The 19968-nt window shown below is 35.8% G+C and overlaps 1 protein-coding gene across 6 annotated transcripts in view; it reads left to right on the top strand.

The window, feature by feature from the left end:
- The window catches only part of POSTN (periostin), a 32041-nt gene extending 20587 nt beyond the window's left edge, over window positions 1-11454 (top strand). For 2 of the 6 annotated variants that reach the window (XM_071552416.1, XM_071552425.1), the window contains 7 exons: window positions 2633-2728; window positions 3340-3429; window positions 4945-5022; window positions 5419-5499; window positions 7637-7723; window positions 9654-9695; window positions 10224-11454. In XM_071552416.1, coding sequence (XP_071408517.1) covers window positions 2633-2728; window positions 3340-3429; window positions 4945-5022; window positions 5419-5499; window positions 7637-7723; window positions 9654-9695; window positions 10224-10261 — 512 coding nt within the window. In that variant the 3' untranslated portion in view covers window positions 10262-11454. The remainder of the gene's footprint in view (window positions 1-2632; window positions 2729-3339; window positions 3430-4944; window positions 5023-5418; window positions 5500-7636; window positions 7724-9653; window positions 9696-10223) is intronic. The other 4 variants (XM_071552374.1, XM_071552384.1, XM_071552396.1 and 1 more) reach the window with 2 other exon arrangements.
- The last annotated feature ends 8514 nt before the right edge of the window (window positions 11455-19968 follow it).

Consider the following 19968-nt stretch of genomic DNA (forward strand, 5'->3'; position numbering starts at 1 on the left):
AGAACAAAATGTGGGGCTGGGACTGCTAAAATCACTTCTGATTTATAACTTAACTAAAGCCAATGAGATCCAGTTTCCCATTGAAACAAAAATGCTCAAAGGGAATTTGTTGGAGCTCAACTGACAAAGGCAGTAAAAAATGTCATGCAAAAATTTTTATCCAGAGTGCTTAATTTCTGTCTTTGGAGGATTTCATCCCAGCAGTAGTTATATATTATGTTTTTCAGCAGCTTGTCTGCTTCATCCTATTGAGGATTACAGACCATCTAGCATATAGGCTGATCTTTGTTGCCTAGTCTCCATCATTAAATCAGATCTACAGTGCAGTATAAATGGATAGATTATTTCATAAATACCTCCAAGATAGTTTAGAAATCTTCCTGCAATGAGGGTGAATCACTCTCTGAAAGTACCTGCTCCTCTCTGTTAAATCCAGATATAGGGTATATAGGGTATGTAGTTTAGTAGATTTGCATTATGTTTAGAAGTTGAAGGTTCACTGAAACAAAATTGTCTTTTAAAGAAAAAAATGAAATGTCTAAGCACTTCTATAACCAAATGTAGAATAAAGTTTTCTTCATATAAAAGAAGACAAAAATTAACTTTAGAAGTTTCTGAGTAGTGAAGGGCTACTCCTTTTCATTGCCAGTACAGTGTTTCTGCTTTGGGACATACTTCAAGGAGTGATGTCTGGCCAGTGATAAATCAGATATAGATCCAATAAAGCCAACTGTGGTTCCTCTGAGCTTGCTAGTAGTAACAGTAGTGAGCAGCAGCTCACATTTGAACCACATAAACTGACAACTACCTGCAGATAAAAACTGTCAAAGTGCATGTTAATTTTTTTCAGGAAGTTCTATCAGATCACAATGAAAAGGAGATTTCCATTAAAAAAAAAAAGACACTATCCACCCAGTTTAGAGGGCAAAGTCTGCTTTTTCTTGTTAGTGTTCTCTATTTGTGTTGTGCATCCACTGTCCATACAGAGACACGCGTGGGATATAAAAGATTAAAGAGATGTAAAGAGTTAAATCTGATTGAAACCAACATCTTAATGGATTAAATATTCAAAGGATTGTTCCTATACTAGGAAACATAGCAAGCTATGGTTTCACCTTTAAGTTTGCATATATGTGCTGTATCAATCAATGAGAAGGTATTTGGAAATGTAAACATAAAATGTATTTATGAACATGCATAGATATACCTTTAATATTATTTCATTTATATTCACATTTGTACCAATGTATATTGGTATTTAATGGATTCTAAACTTGCAAAAAATGTCTCTGAGTTTAAAACAGAAGCATGGGAATGAATTGTCTTAGAATGTTTCTTTAAAATATTTATGAATGTTTTTCATCCAGATGTGTTAAAAAATAAAAGAAGCAATAGCTTATTCAGTAATTTAGAACTCAGAGTAGATGAATAGAGCTCTATAAAAATGGGGAATCTTTATGATCCCATCATTTAGCTCTAAATTGTAACTTAGCAAACATCTGCTGTTGGTACAAAAGCAAAAAAAAAAAAAAATAATGCTTTGATTTGTTAGCCTGAATTGACTGTTTTCAACAATTAGCAGCAGGCACACATATGCAATACCTGTTGTTAAATCCTGATCAGTAAGAATTAAAAAAAAATCATCAATGCAGTATCGACAATTACAAAAATTCATATAAAGATATCAAAGGGATTTTAAAGAAAAGTAAAAGAGACGGACTATGCTAAGTTTCTAACTCTGAATGGGAAATAAAGGAAGCATTACAGTAGCTTCTTAAGTAGAAGGAGTTTCCATAACATTCACTACAGAAGAACCATATTAGTACTATTAATTGGCTGCATCAATGGTGTGTTCCTAATTTATTTGATATCTTCTGCTTTGGCCCATCAGACAGATAATGTTGGATCAGTGTGATCTATAGGAACTGCACAAAATTAAGAGGTTTGTCTTGGCAATTACAATCAAGATGACCTCACACGTGCTAATGATAGCCATTAATACTAAAAAATATCCTTGCAGCTGTTCCGGTTGATTTCAGAAGTTTGTTTTTTTGGTTCAAGCTGGATGACCACTGTCCAAGTCTTGGTAGCTTAAAAAGAAAAAAAATAAAGACACATAAAAATCCTCAAAGCAAAAAAATAAAAGAAAATTCAAACAAACCAACATAATTAATTTCCTCTTGGATATCTTTACCATTAGTAGGAAATAACTTCACAAACATTTTCATTGTATAATTCACATGCTGATCACTACTGGAGTCATTGCTTAAGGATTCCAGCAAAGCTGCAGAGTATCCTTCTTACCTATATATAGGAAGAGACTTCCCTTATGCTGCTGAGGATCTGGTTTGTTGCCTGAGACTTGTGAACAAATGTGAAAAATATCAGGTACACAAAATTTAACAAAAAAAAAAAATTAAGTATGCAATAGGATCTAAATTTAAGATTGCATGTGAGGAAGCATAAGATTGTACAACACTGCCACAAATGACTTCTCAGATTTAAACTCTCTATTAAAATCTGGTTCATTTAGTGTAGGGGGAGAAAATGCAAGCTTCATCTCAGTCCCATGGAATACTATAAATATTTTATGACTATTTGTAACATGTTGTGTTTTTTTTCTATGTCACAGACCCATCTATCACACAGATAACTAAATTAATTGAAGGGGAACCTGAGTTCAAAATAGTCAGGGAAGGGGAGACAATAACTAAAGTGATTCATGGAGGTTGGTATGCTTTCAGCAACTCAATATGTTTTAGTTAAAATTTGAAACATTCACTATTCCCCATCAGTTTGCACTTTATCTAGGTGATACATGTGACATGTTAGACAGATGTTCTCTTTTTAACAAGACTTTTGTGAAGTGCTATAATTTTATTGCATAATTTCATTCTTGCTTCTAATGCATATCAAAAAATGGTGAGTTTTTTGCCTAGCTGTGTTCCGTAGCTAGAGTCAAAACAATGTTAGAAATACTCTGCATGATGGCATAACATCTGTCTTAGTTAAGAATTATTTGCTAGTTGTTGTCCTGCAATGAAAAATGTAGTGCGCAATACTGAGATAGGCAATTTTTTCAGATAGAGGGGTAAACTCTGCCTTCTGCTTCACTAGGGGCATTGAGATCTTCACATCAAGGATGGTTTTAAAGGTAAACAGTATGTGGCCATCCTAAACTTTGAGAAAAATTAGTTCCTTGTCTCCTCTGAACATTTTTATTTTTCGTAAAATATGCTATGGTATTTCCTTGTGTGCTTCAACCAGTTTCCACAACTCAAAAAGAGTACTTGAAAGTTCATCACTTCATTAATATCTTCAATTTAAAAATCTTTGTAGAACCAATTATTAAAACATACACCAAAATCATAGACGGACGACCTGTGGAAGTAACAGAGAAAAAAGTAACAGAAGAAAGAATTATTCAAGGTAAATTATGCTGAGCTATACATTCTTAATAAAGTTTACCATTACATACAAAAGTAGTATGTCTTAAGTTGTGTCCTAAAGCCTAAACTGCACTTCCTGGAGAGACGAATTTTCCCTAATGCTTCCCATTGTCTGTGTATGGCTACACACATGTATGGAAATGGCAACAATATTTTAACAGTATGCAAAACTATGAAAACTATGAAAATTACTTGTCTTTATTTAACTTTTATTTTGATATATTCACTAAGTGTCTGCCCTTGCAAGCTTCTTGCTACTGTTTCAGAATGAGACAGCTTTCATTGCATTTTTATAGTCTGACTTGCTTTAAAGGGAAGACTTTTTTTTTCCTTAATTTTTGGCTTGTGTATCTCCAAGTAGGTTTCGTTTGACCAAAAGTAGATGTTCAGTGTGTAGACATCTACTTTTGCATGTCATTCCAGACTCTCCTGACAGTCATTTTAGAAAAACATATTCTCTGTTTCTTTGTAATGTGGAGACTTGATCTGACATCCACAAGTGGAACATTTGCCTTACACTAATGTAAGATAAAAATTAATGTGCATCTGCATCCCTTGATTTTCTCACACAGTAACTCCCAAAGTCCTTGGCCAATTTCAGCTGTATTGGACCTACTAAAGAGATACTTTAAGAATACTAGAAATTGATAAATGGAGTGAGGCATATGTAATCATAAAATATGATATATATAGTTATCTGCTGACACTTTTTAACCCCCTTGGTTAAATATCAGTTTGAATGCTGTCATTAAAATTCTGTCTACCAGACCACTTGTAAGGAAAAGACACTGTTATAGCAATATATTGATTTAGCTGAAAGTGGTAATATTCAGTCTGTTTAGAAAATCTTAAATTTCAACCAAAGAAGTCATTAAAGCAAGACAAAAATAAAGAACCAGACTTAAGTTATTATCACTCAACTATTTACTATAATATAAATAATGGAATGAAAGACATTACTGGATTCTGAATAAACCTGGGGAGAAAATTTCTGGGAGAGAAACTAAAATACAATTTTCTCAAATCTCAAATTCAAGTTTCACTAATATCTCATGTGAAATGTTGAACATAATGTAAAATGCCAGTATTTCACATCTAGTATCTCCTCCTCCATCTGTAGAAAATGACAAAGAATCTCAAATGTTAAGGGCTCAAACTCCTAACAGTAGTAAGAAAAGCAACAATGTCTATTTGCAACTGTCAAACCAGACTAATCACTTCAGAAATATCTTATCTATGACCTAATACAACAGTTTAAAACTATATCTTACTTTAAGAATGTAAGCAAATACATTCTAGAAATATGTTAAATTGTCTAAATACTTTCCTGAATAGCTCTACCTACTATTTTTAATTTGAGACATGGTGAAAGATAAAGTTATCATATAAGTAGATTAAACATGGAACCACAATATGTATTAATTAGGAAATAATAACTTAAAGGACAATCTTATTATATCTGATTAAAGCCACTGTCTTACAAATCTTTTTCCAGGTCCTGAAATAAAATATACCAGAATTACTGCAGGTGGTTCAGACAATGAAGAGAAGTTAAAGAAATTGCTTGAAGAAGGTTAGTATACTTGTTTTCTTTCTTTAATATACATATATATAATTATTTTATATACAGCTTAAGTATACTGAATGGATATTCCACGTTTTAAGAAATGATGCTCATACACTGCAAAATCTTACCCAGAGATTAAAGCTCACAACCTCAAAAATGTCCAAGTGTAACATTCTCATTTGAGTCCCTGATCTTCACATTTCAGTAAGCTCCACAGTTGAGGCTTCTTGGGTCTAATATATAAAAATATGGTGTCTTCAGTGTTTATGTGAAATTTTATGTAATAACAGATGAATTTTGTAATTCAGTGCAATGCTATGATAGGATTGAGTAATATGCTCTTGTGGGATTGTCAATATTTTCTGTAAATCAATTTTTTTGCCATAACCTGTATCCTATCAGAGGTTACCAAGGTGACTAAATTTATTGAAGGTGATGGTCATTTACTGGAAGATGAAGAAATCAAAAGACTTCTTCAGGGAGGTAATTCAGTGTATTATAACTAACCTTTTTTGCAACAGGTTATGATGACTGAAACGCCTCTCAGATATATTGATCTCAACATTTTAAAGACTGACATAGTGAAAGTGTAATTTTAATGGGAGAAAAAATAGAATACTGTATACAAATTACAACATCTGTGAAATGAAAATAAGGACAAAATTTCAATTTTTTTTTTAATGGCATTGATAACGGAAAAAAAAATTGGGTTTTTTCAGTCTTTAAAAAGTTATCTAATTAAAACTCAGGGGAGCAATGAAGATTTGTTTAACTTTTTTTTTCCCCACCAAATTTTTATCTGTGGAAAACACTTATGAAGTGGAAAGTATTATAACAGACCAAATTAATTTTGCTTATCAGTTCTTCAAAAATGAATATTCATTGCCCTCAAATTAATAATTAAGGCATGTTTGACATCCTTCTTTCAATGCTTACAGGTGATGGATATCCAGACATTAACCTTAATTCTCCTCAAATATAGCATTCCAAGGAATGGTTTTCTTTCCTTCTTGCTCTCTTAATTCTAACAATTTTGGCAATGTTTAACCAATAGTTGTAGAAAACTGGTAGAAGAACTTCTGCTTATGAGATTAATCTTTACCTAAGATTTGGAATGTTCTCTGCCTAATGTAGATTAGAAAAACTATAATAGCAAGGGGGAATAAAAATAAAAGAATTCAAGTGATGTGTCTTTTTGTAAATATTAGTGTAAACCTGAGTCAGAAGTTCAAAAATGGATATTTCTCTTGACAGAAATTGACAGAAATTAAATAAATTAACTGAATCCACTTCATTTTATGTTAAATTTTCATTAAGTTAAAAAGCTGTATAGCAGTAAAGTAGCTCACAGATAGCTATATGTTCACTGAACTAAATCTAGTTGTCCTTTAAATGCACCTTTCGGTGCATGTGACTTAAACTTCAGTTAAGTAAAAAATTGTGTGATGAACTGCTGAACAGCTTTGCACCAAACAAACCCATGCTAATTGATAACACAGTCAGTTTTAGAGAAAAGGCAAGATATGTCTATGAATCCTGTTGACTGTAATTCCTTGTTCTGTTTTAAGCATTTAATCTTAGTTTTACAGGTCTAAGCCAGGATTTGCCTATAATAATTGGAGAGAAATAGAAGTTTGCAGAGGGTTTTTCATCTTACCCTATCTTAAGAGTTGCACCTACGTGAAAACACTTGCTTTCTGGAGATGCCTATTTTTCAGGACGGAATACTTAGAAGGAAAGTTCCCCCATATACTGCACTATGTTCTACTGGTGCGAACTATGCAACAAGGAGCAGGATCAAACTTTATCTGTAGAACTTTTCAAAATTCACAGGTCTGAAACTTGAATCTAACAATTATAACTATAATAGTAATCATCTTCAGTTATAGGGGTATACAATTAAAGAGACATAATCTATAGAAATGCATATTACTGTGATCCTGTAGATGTATGGAAAAGAGATAAATAGTTTCTCTATAGGAAATTTGGAAAATATAATATCATCTCTTGAATTCTTGCTATTTTTCCTTGCTATTATATGCTAGTTTGCATAAGCATCCTGCTTTACAGAATGGACTAAATAGGCAGATTTATCTCTTGCTTTAATTTGATTTTTCTCCATCTTTTTTGTTATTTACCCAGACAGCTACTCTTGGCTTCCATGATAATACTTTACCATAGGTTTAGCCAATAAAAGCAGATATTTTCACATGCTACTTTAGGGTTGTTGGTGATAATGGTGATAATGCTTTATAGCCCTCTTGTCTACATAAAATTTCTTAAGTTTTACTGAAAATTTCTTAATTATTTAAATTTGAGTACAGTCACAAATAAATGTATTATTACTGTCTAAATAAAAGAATGATTTCATATGGGCTTTAGTTCTACTCATAAAATATTCAGCACTGCTTATGAAAATCTGCAGTCTTTGCTGAAACAAAACTTTAAACCAAGATTGCAATAAAAGACTCAGCCCTAGAATAACATGCCTTACGGCATGAATAGCATGGTAGCCTGCAACACCTACACCCCAAAATGACATTGTTTCCACTGAAGGCTCCTTGCATATGGTAAAATGCTCTGCCAGATTTAACTCATTTGTTTTTGCTGCTTATCATAGCTGGAACTGAGTACACCAAGGTTACTAAAGTAATTGAGGGAGAGCCACAGATTATCGAGAGAGAAATCAAGGAAGTTCATCTGGAAGGTTAGTCTAAAAATCCAGTATCACTGAGACTTGCTTTGTCTAAAGTGATCATTCCAGGTGAGGTTTTATAGTATCTATTCACAAAAATTAGCAGGTGTGAAGCTAGTATTTTAGCAAGAAGACTTTTATAATTGTTTTGGAAAAGAATTCTTTCACTGACGTTGCAGTGAAAAATGTTAAGGCTTATCATGTGGCTAAAAGTAAACTAGAAAATTGGCAAGCATAGTAGACAAGAGGAAATGTCTAACCACAAGCTTAGGTCAAACATCTGAAGGAACACTCATCATAAGAATTGACTTTTCTTTAAGCAGCACATACAGAAGAAGACCACGTGAGTTGTTTTTAACTTGAGTTCTTTCTTGTCAGTGTTAATGTGATCTGTGGCTGTGAGGGTTTCTAGTGTTGTGAAGGGGTGGGTAGGGTGGAGGGTCTATAAGCTCTGAGGCTGAGTAAATATCTCACAAGGTCTGCGAATTCTTCTACCTTTATCCTGTTTTTAATGAGAGAAGCTCTTGCGTTTGAAGAACATGAATGGTGTCAAGGTCCAAAATGAGCCAAATACAGTTCAGCCCGGCTTTATACCAGGAGTTTATTCAAGTTTAACAATCATTGTCCAGTTAAGCAGTACCTTGTTTAGGGTTTCTATTGTACTTGTATGTAAGTCCTTTTCTAATTCTAATAATGCAGAATAAGTTATTCTTTCAGCCTTTGAACTAAATTCATAGGAAAAAATACTGTTTCTTTTGGAGAATAAAATTAAATAAATATGTTTCTACTTTTTAAATTTTGAAGTCTATGCCAATTACTGAAGCTGTACTATAGTGTTTTATAGCTCCAATGCTGAGTAGTACAAGGCATGCTGGAAGGTCTACTATTGCCTGACAATGACAGACAGGTGTGATCTTCAAACACGAGGCATATCTGAAAGCATAATTATATGGAGAACACATAAATATGGAAAACATATCATGGATGAACCATATTCTATCCTTGCCAGAGCAGTGCAGAGCTTGAAATTTTCTGTCTCAATGGTGCAGATACCCAGTGTTTATCCTCAGCTCTTATGAGGTCAGGCCTATATCTCAGGTCTGTGCTTTTGTGCATAGCATGAAAAGACAACTCAGGATGAAAAGACAATTGACTGCAACTTTTTAAGTAAACCTGCAAGTATTTCATGGTTGTAAAGAAGGAAAAAATACCACACTAACATTTTTGCCACAGTAATAGAAGAATCATCTCTTATGTTGGTGAAATGTTTTTTCTCCCAATGAGGAGACATCTAGTTTAAAAATGTCGCAAGGTTTGGTGAGAAAGACAAAACATTTTCCATAGTTTCTCTCAGTCAGTATTTTGGAAAATGGATGTATCTGTTAATAACAGTAGTACCTATTCTGTAGTCCTGGCTGTGCTCTACCTTTTACAACAGAAGTCTGAGAATATTAAATGAGCTGTAAATGTAGAATCGTACTGTGGACTCACAATTCAGTTACAAATCAAGCCCAAACACAGCTGGAAATGTGGTCAATGTCTTGTGATGGTTAAGTTTCAAGCAAATAAATAATTTCTTAAGTAATGTCTATAGAGCAGACCTGGACATCCACTGCCAAAAGCTGAAACAGAGTCCTGGACTGTGCACTAACCTGAGCTTGTACCTCACTGACCCTGCATCGTGTGACCATCTGTAGAAGACCACTGTGGATATTGCTAAGATTTAATGCATGACTACATATGACAGAAATGTGTGAATTGTATTATAGGCATTCATGTTTCAGGTGATCTAATCAATATACTATGGGACAAAATTCTCAATTTACTGAAAACCTTAAAGAATAAACTGTGAAACGCAGCAATGGGTTTCCAGCATTTATAATGAGTTTTAATTCACAGGTTCAAACAAATAACTTCTGATTATCATATTTCTGTTTTCTAGAAGCACCTGCACGGAGAGCACAACCAACCAGGAGGACACAAGGTAAAAGCAAAACATATATTCAAACATTATAGCTTGTGTATTACTCTCGGGCTTTTTTGAAGTCAGGAGGAATAAAAGTACTCTTAAGAGTACAGAATTCAAAAGGAAAGAGTAGCATTTCTGCATTAAAAAAAAAATCAGTAAAACTTGGTATTTTTAACTACTTCATTTCTATGGTTATTTTTCTTATATCTGAAAATAGTGGAGACTATGTGCTATAGTCAAACTGTTTCAGATGGGAATAAGCCTTCAAAGTGAGATCTGACTCTGGAGCCCTAACATTGTGAAAATGGCACTCTGGGATTCCCCACCAGGGGATTTATAACTTGCAGATTCTATGTTATTTTGATTAATGAAGAAGCTGAGAGATCACTTTAATCTCTTAACCAGAACAAGAGTGAAATGTTCAGCACCAGGTTTCATCTTTCCTCTTCACATGTCTCTTTCTGAAGTAGATAGAGTATATAGTTTAACTGTGTTACTTATAATTATAGGTAATAATTAAGGCTCTTTCCCCATTTTTTGCAGGGGGAGCAAGAAGGAGGACAAGACTAGCTTATTCCTAAAAGCTTTCCAAGATAGAATCCACAGAATTACAAATTAACAACATGGTCTTTGTGAGGAAGAAGAATGCTTTTATAAAAATGAGAACATTAGAAAATGATGTTGTTTTGATAACATAATGTAAACTGAACCATGAATCCAGAAAAATATGTGAAGCTGCAAATACTGCCAGCACAGTGCTCATTGGGGGTAGTCCATTGAAGGTGCTGTAGCTGCTCTTAATGAAAAGCACTATGTAGGGTCGGATCCTGGAACAGCTGAAGGTCATCAACTTCTGTAAAACCAGGATTCCTTCTTATGCTGGCAAGTCAGTGTTTGCAGGATTGGATTAAAAAAAGCAGGGAACAATACAGAGTGTATTTTTTTATTATTATTATTTCTACTAAATAAGAAATATAAATGAAATTAGATAATTTCTAGGAAAAAATATCACCTCAGGTGACTTTTAGAGTAAACTAAGGAAACATGAGATGTTAACATAGCACTTTTGGTTCAGTAGTAATTTTTACTTTTTGTAAATCAAAATTCATCATGTGTTGAAAGTCATAAGGACACGAGTAACACCAGGTTTTAAGCAAAAAAACATGCCTTATATTAAATGTATCCTGTATTTTGTCCTACATTGTCTTCTAGTAACAAGACTAACGGAAGCTCACAAAAAAAAAAAAAAAAAACAAAAAAAGGAAAAAAACTTATGAGCTTCTTGCTTTGTATTTGAGACCATGTTGACCTCTTTATTTATAAGAAAAATCATTCCCAGTAAGGGAATCCTATACCAATACATATACCAAGATTCTGAAGTGTTTTTCCACTTTTCCCTAGTTGTGTCTTTTGATTATTAAAGTGGTTTATAAAAGGAATAAATAAAATGCATGCAAACGGTAAACTCAGCATGGAAAAGGTCTTACAAAAATGAGGCTAAGTCTGAATGCTTTTGTATCAAAACATGCTTTGCTAATGTCTGGTGCTAATGAGAAGTTGTCTGTAAATTATGTCAGTTTTATAACTCTAGTTTTGTACTCATAAAAGTTGTTTGCCTTTATTAACAAAAGACAAAACCCCACAATTATTCTGGAGTAGAAAAAGCATTCAAAGTTCCTTAATTTTGCAGACCAAAGTTCAGAGATGTTATCTAATGTGCTTTTCTACTTTTGTTTTGAAACAAATGCTTAATAAAGAATTTGGCTGAACTCTTCTTGTTTTCATTTGTAATATTTTTAACAGTAAAGCAAATTATAAATATTCTTTAGATTTTTATTGTAATTTATAATTTTAAAATATGCCTTCCCTTTCTCGCTTAGCACATGCTGATGCACTTAAACTGCATCACTCTCCTTAAACAATTAACAACCTTCCTTAATTCCGCAATGACATACCACAAGCACAGCTCGCAGAATGGTACAGCTATCTGAGCATTGGATTGATGAGTTGGGTAGCCTTACTGGGCTGTCAGACTGCCACTGAGGTGCCCCAGTATCTACTATCATAGCGCTTTAGTGGAAAGAAACATTTTAACCCTGGCAAGGACTAGACAGCTTTTGAATGATAAGGAGAGCCTTTAGGTCTGTCTAGAGGGTGAACTGGAGTTGTCACCTTTCCCTAAGCCCTTTGATTGTCATTAAATCATTGGATTTAAACTTCTTTCTTCACTGCTATGCCACTGTGATCCATCAGTCAAGTAAGATTTGAAAGGACAGTAATTATTTTAGGGAATGAATGTGGCTGTGTTCTCTCCTTAAAAAGGAGTAAGAGATGGGGAAGAAAATGGAATGGTAATAACTTCACATTTAAATATCACTATATGTTGAATTCTTTATCTGTGTTCTTCATTATCAAGGCCTTTATTGTCGGTCATTTTCAGACTCATAACAACAATGGTCTCATCTCCCTTCAATTAACCTGTGCCATATAAGCAATAACACAGCAGGAGAGGAGGATCAAAGGGTATTGAGGTATATCTGCACTGCTACACATGAGAGAAAGCCAACAATGTTCCGGGAAATTACAAGTCTATACTCCAAAGCTAAAGGGTTCATCTACAGGCTACTGGAAGAGAACATCTTCAAACAGTGACAGTTGACAAATACCATCATAATAACAACCCCTGGGGTGACAGACAAGGACCTCTAAATTGTCCCAGCACTAAATTCTTTTTCAATGTGACTGAAATAATTCAGACACAAAACTGATACATGGATGGAAAAACTAAGGAGTGAATAAATAAATAAACACATACATACATGTTGCCAGGTTTGAGATTAATGAGTAAAGATTTCAACAAAGAGTTTTTCAGATAAAGCTGAGGTACAGACCAATGAATATGCAATAAATCATAGGATCATAAAATGGTTGGAAGGGACCTTAAAGATCATCTCATTCCAACCCCTTGCTGTGGGCAGGACATCTTCCATCTTTATTATCTAGTATAAGTGGTGTGTATAACACTAGTCTTGTGTTCAGTCAACATCCTGCTGCCTCTATTCCTCTTCTTAAATGTCTGTTTTCAGTGGTTTACCTATACGGAACCTGAAATAGCCTTTCTGCCTTAAAAATAATACAAGCTGGGTAAGAGCTTGTATGTAGTTCCCTCCTCAGCTGTAGGTGCTCATCAATCTCCTTAGCCAAGCGGAGGAGCTGAGCAGAGTTGCTGCTCCAGGAGGGACAAGGTGCATCACCACTTCTTGGGAAAGGAGCAGTATTATATTTTAAAAATAAAATCCATCATCTGTGTTGACTACATTCTGCTCCAGGATAGAAGGGCTGTAACCTAGACTGAAAATTCATTGCATGAGAAGGGGTACTAAAGTGAAAAGCTCAGACACGGTCTCCTCCTACAATGTAGCAGGTCTCTGTTGGGTGAATAATGTTTAATGAGTTTTCAGTCTGCCAATCATTTCTCACATCCAAGATTCTTTCATTTGCAGAAATAACTATTAAAAGTCACTAAGTAAAACAAAATCAATAATTTGATTCCTATATAAAGAAATGGTGTGAAATCTGAAGCAATGTCAGGAAGAATGTTTTTTACCATTTCCATTTTGACAAATGAAAATAGGTAAGTGACTGTCTTCAATCTAAACCTAATATGTTTAAATGAATGTCATTCATTTTTCAAAAGATCCAGAATAGCAATACTGAACTAATGAATTCCACTTTTAGTCCACAAAGTATTCTGGTAAGATAATTGGTGTAGGAAGCTGTTCTGAGAGATAAGTGTTTATTGTGATTAACTCTTTAACTTTCTGAAGGTCGGGACTGCTAAACACCAGTTCTGAATGGAATGTCTGAGTAGGGATGCCAAAGCCTAAGCACAGTTCAAATGAAAGATAACCTGATTACTTTGAGTAGAGAGCTGCAGAATTCCTGGTGATAGCATGACACATGTTACTGGACCATGCAGGATGTAGAAAATCTTTTAGAAATTCATGGTGGGACAGGTCTTCCTGTTAGATTATTAAAGGAAGCTTTGCCTTCTCTTCTGCATAAATCCCAAGTGTGAAGATTTCAAAGGTTCACTTTTTGTGTGTGCCTTTTCTCCAAATATATGTTTTTATAGCATTTTAAGAAAATGGAAGCTTGTCAGTATTGCCAAGAGTTCTTTATCAATATAGAAATAATCTATTTTTAACATGTACTAAAATTTTTTTTCTTCAGTGTCTTAATTTGTTTTTACCAACACTAATTAAAACATTCTGTGCTTTATGTGTTTTGTGTTTAACAGCTGGCACAAAAGAGGAAAATTAGATAGAGATTTGACATGGGGAGGAGAATAATTTTGCATGGTACAAGTAGTTAGGATCAGGATGACTCTGTAGATCCTTAGGATCCCAGCACATTATTAACTGAGAGGTAGAAGTCGTTTCTACTTAGCAGATTTTTCAGTCTCCTTGACAGACATACCAATTTATTCCTAATGTTGTACTAGATTAAAATGCTTCTTTTCTTGCTGTGTTAACTAACATCCTTTAAATACCACAGAGGTTAAGTTTTATTTTATGGATTTCTTCCTTGTTAAACAAAAGGAACCTCCATAACAGAACATGCAATTCAGAGGAATGGCATCAGCACTTACACTTTGGATCACAAAGTTTGCCCATCCTCATGTGCTGGGTTGTGTTCTTGCTTCACTTTCTGATCTGATGCATCTCTTGCCTGCTCTGTTACCTTGACTTTTGTTTCTATTTTCCATATCTATACTGCTAAATAAAAACAGAACAAGTGATTTTGCTTGTGTATTTATATCCACTGGCACATGCAGTCTGCATCCATACTACACAGCACTTTGTCCTCAGCTTCTTTTGCCATCTACTGCCCCTGTGTTTTACTTTTTTGGCAATGTTTTCTTTTTTTTATGCAGCCCAGGATACACTTGGATTTCTGGGCTGCAAGCACACATTACCAAGTCATGTCAAGGTTTTCATCCCTCAGAATGCCCAAGTACTTCTCTGCAGGGCTGCTCTTAGTAAGTTCACCTCCCAGTCAGTAGTCATGCCTTGGATGACCCAAACCTAGATGCAGCCCCTTGCACTTGGACTTGTTAAATCTCATGAGTTTTCATGAGCCCACTTCTCAAATTTGTCCAGGTTCCCCTGAATGGCATCCCTCCCTTCTGCTGTGTCAGCTGTATTTCTCAGCTTTGTATCATCTGCAAACTTCCTGAGGGATATACCACTGCTGGTAATAGTGTGTTGAATGTTTAAGCTATGAGAAGCACTGCTTTCTGCATGTCTGCTTTATAGTCATTCATTTCATTATAACTCCTCTTGATAATTTTTAGGGCTGTTTTAATCATATCTGGGTGGGATCATAGGCATTTGCCCCTCTAATTGCTAGTCCAATTGTGTTTTCATTTTTTTCTAATTGAAATACTTAACAGTTTTTCCAACAGGTGTGGTTCCCACCAGTGGAACATGTAGCCTGAATCGGGACCACATTGAAGCCATGTGATGTGATTGTGATGTTAAACAGGATTAGAACAGCATGTTTGTTAATTGAGAGAATTACATCAAAGCAAAACTACTGTCAAGAGACAAAATGTTTTCAGGGGCATAGACAGGAGTAACTCGAGGTATGATTTGCAGAAGTTTACCCCCATCTCTTCAGGTTGTTGACTGTAGTGAAAATGATCTCTTAAGGTCTGCAGTGTCCCTGCAATCCCCCAGAGTTCAGGTGCCTGCCTGTCACTGTCACTCTGTCACCATGTCCATAGCAAATCCAGACTCCACAGTTTTCAATGGCAAAAACTGTCTGCAGACACCTAGATCCATTTCTCTGGAGGAATTAGCAGGATTTGTCTTTGTCTTCTATGAAGACCATAATTACAAAATGCCTGTATGGCAGTGGAAGATAGAGTGGTAAGGGACACTTCTGAGACCCTTTGTTCCATCTCCCGGGGGGAGGGGGGGGGGGGGGGAACAAACAAACAACACACACAAAAAAAAAAAAAAAAAAAAACAAAAACAAAACACCAAACAACAAAAACCAGTGTGATATAATTGGAAAAGTCTGTTCTTTCCAGGGAAGGCAGAAGAATAACTCATTTCTGCATCTGAGCTGGTCAGAGACAGGAAATACTGTAAGCACAATTTTTAAAAAGGAATCCTGGCAAAGAGCTTTTGTAAAATAAAAAATATATTGCGGTTGTTTCGTTTTTTCTTTTGAATTTCATTTGAAATTGAGTATGGATGAGGCTGTTTTTGGAAAGACATATACCATAGTGTCAAGACCTCATCAGTATCACATGAGACCACTTGCAAGGCACACACCTCCTGTATAACTCTGCAGAAGCCCCGGGAGCATTTCCAAGATAATTGATCTTCATGTGTGTAAAAATATGCCCTAACTCTATCTGAAGAATAGCTGAATGTGTATACTTCTCTATCTCTGGTCCTGAGAAAGGTCTCTGAAAACATGAGCCAGAGAGATGTCATGTCATAATCCGAACAGAAACAAGTCTGGAACTAAACAGCTGTATATCAAACGTGTATTTATTATTTCTCCAGCTACAGACCAAGAGACATTACAGATGGAAAAGTCTTATGAGATCATGTTATCAGTCTGCTTGCCAAGGCTGGATTGTTCCCCACTACTACAGTCCATAATGCTTTACCCAGACGAGTGGTACCTTCCCACAGTCATTCTCTCACACCCTCGTCAGAGCCACTTCCTATATTTTTCTCCCCTTTGTGGCTTAACTGCCATCAATCCAGGCAGATATATCCCACCAAGTACTCCTTCAGCAGAAATGACAACTGTTTTAGCTGTACCAAGGTTGAACATCCCTGATAATGTGATAGTAATTAACTTGCTCATATTTTCCTGAAACCTCTGTACAATTGTAAAACTATTTTGGTTTAGAACAAACTACTGACTTGGATTTAGTTTTTGGATAGCCTCATAGGTTTGCCACCTTTTTTTTTTCCCATCATATGATGCCGTATTAATTCCGAATATGTGACTTATGAATCCACAGAACTACAAGATGTTTAAGGTTGGAAGGGGCCTTTGGAGGTCAACTGATCCAAAATCCCTACTCCATTAAGGTCAACTAGAGCTCTAAAAAAGTACTTAAAGACTCAGTTGCATTTGTGAATAATGTCTTATGAACTAGAAAGGCCCCTATGTATTTTCCTCCTTATTCTAAAATCAAAATATTTTTTCAACACCAGAGCAATGGGAAACTATTTCATGTAATTGTTGACACTCTTCATGAATCAAGTAATGTCAGTAGAAATGAGATGATTATAAAATTCAGCATTCTTTTCAGTTTCATCATTGAAAATCTCACTGACCTGAAAGACTTCATCCATTGGCAGCCATGATACCAGGGCTGTGCCCAAGAATCAGGCAGCAGGAAACCATTTCAAGTCATTTGGCTCTTGGCATCTAGACCCTGAGATTCAAAATTCACAAAGTCCCTAGGCTTCTGGCTTCACAGACAGAATTGCCTGTGACTAGGAGCACAAATAACTGAAATAACAAGAGTAAATCAGTCTGTATTAACTGATCATGGAGAGAAAGAAAATATATGGGCAAAGTATATGCATTTTCAGTTTGTTCATTGGGAATCTTTATGTTGTGTCTGCCTAATCTGTCCATACAGAGTGTGCACACAGTTACCATGAATTTACCATGTGTATGGTTTTGCACATTTTGCAACTATGAGCTCAACTGCAAATATCAAAGCTTACAGCCCAGTTTCATAGTATGATTCAAACAAGCTTAGGGTAGCAACCTGCCACTCCTAACAGATACATGAAAAAAGCCTCTAAATGTTATGTAAGCAACCAGATTCAGATGGTTGCTTATATGTGCCTGTGGTTTGAAATGCTTTAGTATCCAACTATGCCATTAATCATGGACTGTCCTCCCTCTGTTAAAGGATAGTTTAATGGTAAAGTCTGATTTAATCATTAAAATGCACTACACTGATACCTTCAGCACTAAGATCCTAGACCAAGTGGTAACAGCTCTTTTGGATCTATGGTTTTCTCCCTGTTCAAAATTCCACATGGCCATATAATCAGGTTGTGAAGTTATGATCTAACTCTCTGTGGTTTCTATGTGAATGCTATTGAAAATATTTTTGCAGTGAAAAATTACCACATAAGGAGCAAAGAATGTTGAAGATACAAACCAGACTTCTTGTATACCTATTCCTGGATGCTCTTTTATTCATTCAAGTGTGATGAGGCACTATCATAAGGCAGTCTTCCTTCACTATCCCATCTGATCACCATGTCTCCCTCTCAGAGAAGCCGCAGCATGGAAAGCAAATCCTTGTATGACCCAGGCTCACCTGAACATGACGGTGATGGCATGTCATACCCAAGTCCAACACTTAAGAAATACTCTCAGGTTGGTCACACAAGAATGGCACGATCAAGTTAACAAACCTTGTCCATAGTTAGATACATCCCTACATTAATTTCTTTGCAGTATTTAATATGGTAAACTTTAACATCTGAAATTCAATTATTTGGTTTTCCTTCTATGATAATACTGTGGGGTTTTTTACTATCTTTGTCATTTCAGCAATCTACAAGAAAGTAAGTGATTTTTCTTTGGGCAATGGCTATAGCTGCAACAACCTTCCAGCTACACAAACCTTTCATCAGGGCTAAAATTGAAGTATTCATTACCTGATCCACACAGTACCAGATGTATAGGTCACTTCATAAGCTTAATTTGGGGGGTGCAAAAGGTATTGATGGGACAAAGACTTTACCAGCTATTTCATTAGAGTCAGTAGGTGGACATAATCTGGGAGCAGACATCCTACCCTTCTACACACCAGTGGGAATTTTGTCAATTTTAGTGGAGGCAGGATTATATAATTTTTTTCCTTTCTTTTTCTACTGTCTCTTCACCATTAAATTATTATGTTACCTAATAAGGAGGGGCTGTATCTCTGAATCTGAATAAAACTTTTTAACACATTGGTGTCAGTGGGCTGGTACATGAGATATTCTTGCTTCCAGCACTTGCTAACTACAACAAAAGACATTCTGCGTGGGAAGTCCTCAAGGGTGGGGGTTTGAATGTAGACCACTCTCCTCTTGGACTTCAAAACTGAGGTGTATACCAAAGTCTGTCATCTGCTCAACAGTAAATGAACAGATCATGGCTCTTGGCATCTCAGTATGAAGGAAAAAAGAAAGCCAGCAGCTAAAACACCTAGATGAAGCTGCAGAAACTACTGGCCTTCAAATACCAGTGTGAAAAATTGAGCTTTAGGGTTATGGTCTAAGATACAGTTAGTTAAAACACAGCTTGATGTAAGTTACTCATGGTCAGGGTTTTTTTCATGGGAATGACTTACTGAAACAGAAGCGTAACCGGGGAAACTGCTTCCTGATGTTTCACCTAAACAAGAGTGAGTCTTTGTTGGATGACAGTGTTCCCAAACTCCCTGCAAAAGGCCTGGCTAATTTGCTCTTAAGATTTTCTCCCACCTAACCCAATCATCCTTTTCATCACATCAGGCATCATTAGCAGCTTGGCAGATCATCACTTCCATGTTTTAAAAAGTGTTTCTGAGAAGTTAAGGTGAACATGGATGACTACATCCTCTTCAGAAGAAACGGGCAAGGCAGGAGAGGTGGGGATGTGACTTTGTATGTTAGGGAGTCTCAACTCTGTAGAACATGATGCTAGTGACAATATTTTTGAGTGCCAATGGATAAGAATCAGAGAGAAGGCCAACAAGGCTGATGTCATGGTAGAGGTCTTCTATAAACCACCTAACTAGGAGGAAGAGGTGGATGAAATAGTGTACAAGCGGCTGGCAGATGTTTCAAAATTGCCAGTCCTTGTTCTTGTTGGGGACTTTAACCTGCTGGATGTCTGCTGGGGGCTCAACACAGCAGAGAAAAGGCATTCTAGCAAGTTCCTGGAATGTATGGAGGATAACTTCCCATTGAAGCTGATAAATAAATGTACAAGGGGTGCAGCTCCACCAGACCTGCTCTTTACGAACAGAGATGGGCTGGTTCGAGATGTGGTGGTTGAAGACCATCTGGGCTTCAGTGACCATGAAACGATAGTTTTCTATACTTAGTGAAGCAAGAAGGGGCACCAATAAAATCTCTACCATGGACTTCTGGAGGGCAGACTTCTGCTTATTTAGGAGATTGGTTCAGAGAGTACCTTGGGAAACAGCCCTTAAAAACAAAGGGGTTGAGGGAAGATAGATGTACTTCAAGAAAGA

This window comes from Pithys albifrons, chromosome 1 (genome assembly GCF_047495875.1).
Source record: "Pithys albifrons albifrons isolate INPA30051 chromosome 1, PitAlb_v1, whole genome shotgun sequence".
In the NCBI taxonomy this organism is placed as follows: Eukaryota; Metazoa; Chordata; class Aves; order Passeriformes; family Thamnophilidae; genus Pithys; species Pithys albifrons.